The sequence below is a fragment of the Petaurus breviceps genome, unplaced genomic scaffold, assembly GCF_028583685.1.
Source record: "Petaurus breviceps papuanus isolate PSGF00001 unplaced genomic scaffold, PetGlider_PUasm1.0 78, whole genome shotgun sequence".
Lineage (NCBI taxonomy): Eukaryota > Metazoa > Chordata > Mammalia > Diprotodontia > Petauridae > Petaurus > Petaurus breviceps.
The window spans coordinates 122,284-126,430 of record NW_027186502.1 but is presented as its reverse complement, the minus strand read 5'-3'; the positions used below and the strand labels follow the sequence as shown (position 1 = coordinate 126,430).

The window sequence follows — 4,147 nt, the reverse complement described above, 5'->3', positions numbered from 1 at the left end:
ACTCTAAAAGGCAGAAGATGAAACATACTTCCCACCTCTTGCCGGAGAGGTGATGGACTGAGCTGAAGATGAGATCTATATTTTCAGATATGAACAATGAGTGGATTTGTTTTGCTTCATTATGCTTATTATTATAAATTGGGGGCTTGTGGGGGGAGGGGGAGTAGAGGGTGACAAATAGAAGCGGGAAGAAATGGTTAATGATAGTGAGAAAAAAAGAATGATACCTTATCAATGAAGCACTTTTTTTCCTACAGTACACAGAACAGAAGGAAATTTAGAGTGAAACACTGCTTTGGAACTACTGTGTTACCATGTTTCCCCGATAATTAAGACCTATCCCGAAAATAAGCCCTCCCCTTACTGTGTAAGATTCCTCTAAAATAAGCCCTCCCCTGAAAATAAGCCCTATTGAGATTGCTACTGTAGTGAAGGTGATCCCCTGCGCTACACGCTACATTATGGTACCCTCTGTATGTACCATCCCCCCCCACCCCCCCCCGTGAAACACACGCCGCGCTCCGAGCTGCATCCAATCAGAGCTGCAGCAGTGAGCGCATCATCCTGTTCTTCCCCAGTGATTTGCTTGCTGGTGCCATTGAGAGCAGTGCCGCGGAGGAGAGCTGAGGCAGGACAACATAAGCCCTCCCCTGAAAATAAGTCCTCTGGTGTTTTTCTTTCCAAAAAAAATTAATAAGACAGTGTCTTATTATCGGGGAAACACAGTATATGTATTGTACACTTTTAAAAATAAACTACAGGTAATAAAGATTCATGGTTACATATGTAATCCTTTTGGAGTTTTGTATGTAGAAACTCTTTTTTCATATATGTCAAGTTCAGAATAATAGAAGAATAAATTTATTTAATTAAAAAAAGAATAAGTTTAGGAAGAGCAAAGCAAGGAGAAATAGAAGGAAAAGAGATTATCATTGAGAGGGAGAAAGAGGGATTTCAAAGTGCAAGATCGTGGTAGGGTGTCATATGGGATGGAAGAAAAAATGCTTAATTTAGAGTCAGAAAACCTGGCTCTTTTACAAACTAAATGGGCCTTCCCCCCATATATAAAATAAGATAAAGATCTATGGTGAAAGGAATAGAGGGAGAAAGTGCTCAGTTTCTAGAAATCCACAGTGGAAAGAGAGAACAGAAAAAAGGGATTATTGAGGGGTAAGGCAGAGCTGGATAAAGATGAGCGTGCAGGGGAGTTAGCAAGGGGCTAATAAATGTCTTCTGAATTGGATGACCATTAAAAATGAGTTCTAATTTTTCAATATTCACCACCAATCCTTAACTCCTAATATCTTGCTGGATATCACACAATGTAGTAAATAAGAATTTATAGAAGAATGACTTCTCAGGGTTTCAAGCCATAATTTCTGTGTATTCATCTCCTGGGCCACCTCTGACCCTTTGGGTCTCTGGTGTTGATATGGGTTAAATTGAAGCCCCTGAATATGTACCTTTCTTTGACCAGAAAGGAGATATCTCCCTCCTCAAGCACTAGAAAAAAAATCAGTCAATTTATTCAGAGAAATTCTAAAATTTCTTTAATCCCCCAAGCCAGTACCCATCCAAGGCCCACAGATACACAAAGAAAAAGTTACACCAGAGAACAGAATATCAGGAAAAAATTGCTACTCTTTGCTCAAATTTCTCAAAAAATGAATGAGACAAAGGTTGGACAGGAGAGAACATAAGAAGTCTGTTGATGGAATTGAGGGGAGCATGCCAACTACAGTCCAAGGGTGTCTAGGACCAATGAGGAAGAAGATATTGGGCCTCAAGGCTTTTGTCCTGGCTACCATGTATATCTTAACTCACAGATGGGGGCCTCAGGGTAGCATAGGCAGGTGGTGAATCTGGTGCAGAAGGATCAGGGCCAAGCTGGTCTGAGGAGGCATTTGAGTGGCAGGAGAATCAAGAGGGCAGTGATGAGTCCATAGCTACCTCCTGGCCCACATGGGCTGTCTGGCTGGGGGCCCAGTAGCGACTTCGGAACTTTCGGAGCAGTAAGAAGAGGGTGATAATCAGAAAGTCGAGGATCAATTCAACCATCTCCACCACAGAAAGCACTGAAGAGCCAAACCACAGGCTCCACTGACTGCCCAGGTCGGACAGGAGGGTGACCATCTGCAAAGGGGAAGACCATGAAGGAGATCATGATAGTCAGGAAGGTACTTCCCTGAGTTCAGAGAAAAAATCATGTAAAGCAATCATAAAAATGACAATTTTCATCAAATGATTAAAGAAATTATAAGGGAATTTAGAAGTCATCTGGTCTAAACCCTTCATTTTACAGATGAGGAAACTGAGAACTAGAAAGGAGTAACTTGTTAAAGGTCACACTAGTTGTAAGTAGCAGTCAGAATTCTAACCCCGGTCCTCTGACTCCAAATCCAAGGCTCTTTCTACTCAACCATATCGAGTCTTCTCACATTTTTTTCATCCAGCATAAAAATATACTGCAACCCCAACTCCAAACACAGTTCTGCTGTGTCCCAAAGCCATAGTCTCTCCCCTGTTGTCCCTCACTCATATCCTCTCCCTCCAGGGTCCCTGGACTTTGGTCCTTCCTCCTCAGTGTTCCCAACCCATTTTCAGACTCTTAGAGCTAGAAGGGACTTCAGAGATCAGCTAGATTACAGATGACGAAACTGGGGTCCTTGACTGCTCTCTCCCAGGATCCCAACCTCTGGCCCTCCTTTCCCGTGTTCCTGAGGTCAGCCCACTGATCCTCAGTGCCTCCAACCTCTGACCCTTTCCTTACAGGATCTCCAACCTCTTGCTGCCAGGCCACTTTCCTAATTCTACTCCCACTTTCCCAGCCTCCCTTAGATGGATCCTCTTTGTCCCATGACCTTCAAGGACCTTCTCATTTATCCAGGATCCCTTTTTCACATACAATCCCTGCTCCTCCTCGTACCCCCAATGTATCATTATCCCCTTCTGCCCTAAGCCCCACACTGAAAGCCTATCCCCTCCCAACCCCCAGGATCCCTTCAATGAGCTGCCAAGCTGCTCCTCCCTGAATCCCATTGTCCTCCACCCCAGAGGGGACTCACTGAAACAGAGGGAGACTCTGAGTTGGTTTTATAATTCAGCTCTTTGAAGAAGATATTGAGTTTGGCAACACCACTACATGGAGAGGAGGAAGAAAACAACGTTAGGTGACTGACTCTCTTCAGATATCCCAGATCCCTCCCCTCTCAAATACCAAAGCCTGCATCCTCATACAGAATGTTAAAGCAAGGGACTTAGAAACCATCAAATCCATGCCTCCTTGGTCCCTCCCCAACCTGTTATACAGACAAGGAATAAAAATAATAATAATTGGCATTCATAAAAATGTTTTAGGTTTTATAAAGTATTTTATTCCCTGCCCCCTTTCTTTCCCCAGCCTGGATCTCCCCTCCCCAAAACAGGGTTCCTATCCTGAGACCTGAGGCCTGGGACCAAATGACGGAATACCTTTTGGAGCTTATGGTGTAATTATTCTGAATCGACAACATCTGGAACACCCAGTCCTGAGAGAAATGGAATCAGCCAGGGTCACTTTCTCTCTCTCTCTCTCTCTCTCTCTCTCTCTCTCTCTCTCTCTCTCTCTCTCTCTCTCTCTGTCTTTCCCTTCTCTCTCTCTCCTCTCTCTCTCTTTCCCCTTCTCTCTCTCTCCTTTCTCTCTCTCTTTCTCTCTCCACACACACATATACATACATATATATATATATATATATATACACACACACACACTTTCACACATTCAGACACATTCCCACTCAAACACTGAGATACAAACACATATATTCACAGGGATACCCATGCTAATACATGTATACAGGAAGACACATGCATCTCTAACCCACTTCCTCCCATTTTACCTGAGATGTTGCAGAGGGCCAGCGGGAATAGCCAGCAGACAACTCATAACTGGTCACTCTAGGGATAGAGGAGGAGGGTGAGTGAAAAAGGATGGGAAACTACTCCAACATCTTTCCATTTCACCCCCCCCCCATGTAGAGACCCACAGAGCCCCAAAGTCCTCTCTCACAGCTTTCCTTTATGGGAGCAGTAGATAGATAGATAGATAGATAGATAGATAGATAGATAGATAGATAGATAGATAGATAGATAGATAGATAGATAGATA

The 4,147-nt window shown here is 43.5% G+C and overlaps 1 protein-coding gene across 4 annotated transcripts in view; it reads right to left on the bottom strand.

Moving 5' to 3' along the window:
- Positions 1 to 1,523: 1,523 nt before the first annotated feature.
- SCNN1A (sodium channel epithelial 1 subunit alpha) overlaps positions 1,524 to 4,147 on the bottom strand; it is a 27,074-nt gene continuing 24,450 nt past the window's right edge. For all 4 annotated transcript variants that reach the window (XM_069106062.1, XM_069106065.1, XM_069106064.1 and 1 more), the window contains exons 10-13: positions 3,879 to 3,936; positions 3,472 to 3,527; positions 3,066 to 3,138; positions 1,524 to 2,133 (exon numbers count right to left, since the gene is read on the bottom strand). In XM_069106062.1, the coding sequence (XP_068962163.1) occupies positions 1,921 to 2,133; positions 3,066 to 3,138; positions 3,472 to 3,527; positions 3,879 to 3,936 (400 nt within the window). In that variant the 3' untranslated portion in view covers positions 1,524 to 1,920. The remainder of the gene's footprint in view (positions 2,134 to 3,065; positions 3,139 to 3,471; positions 3,528 to 3,878; positions 3,937 to 4,147) is intronic.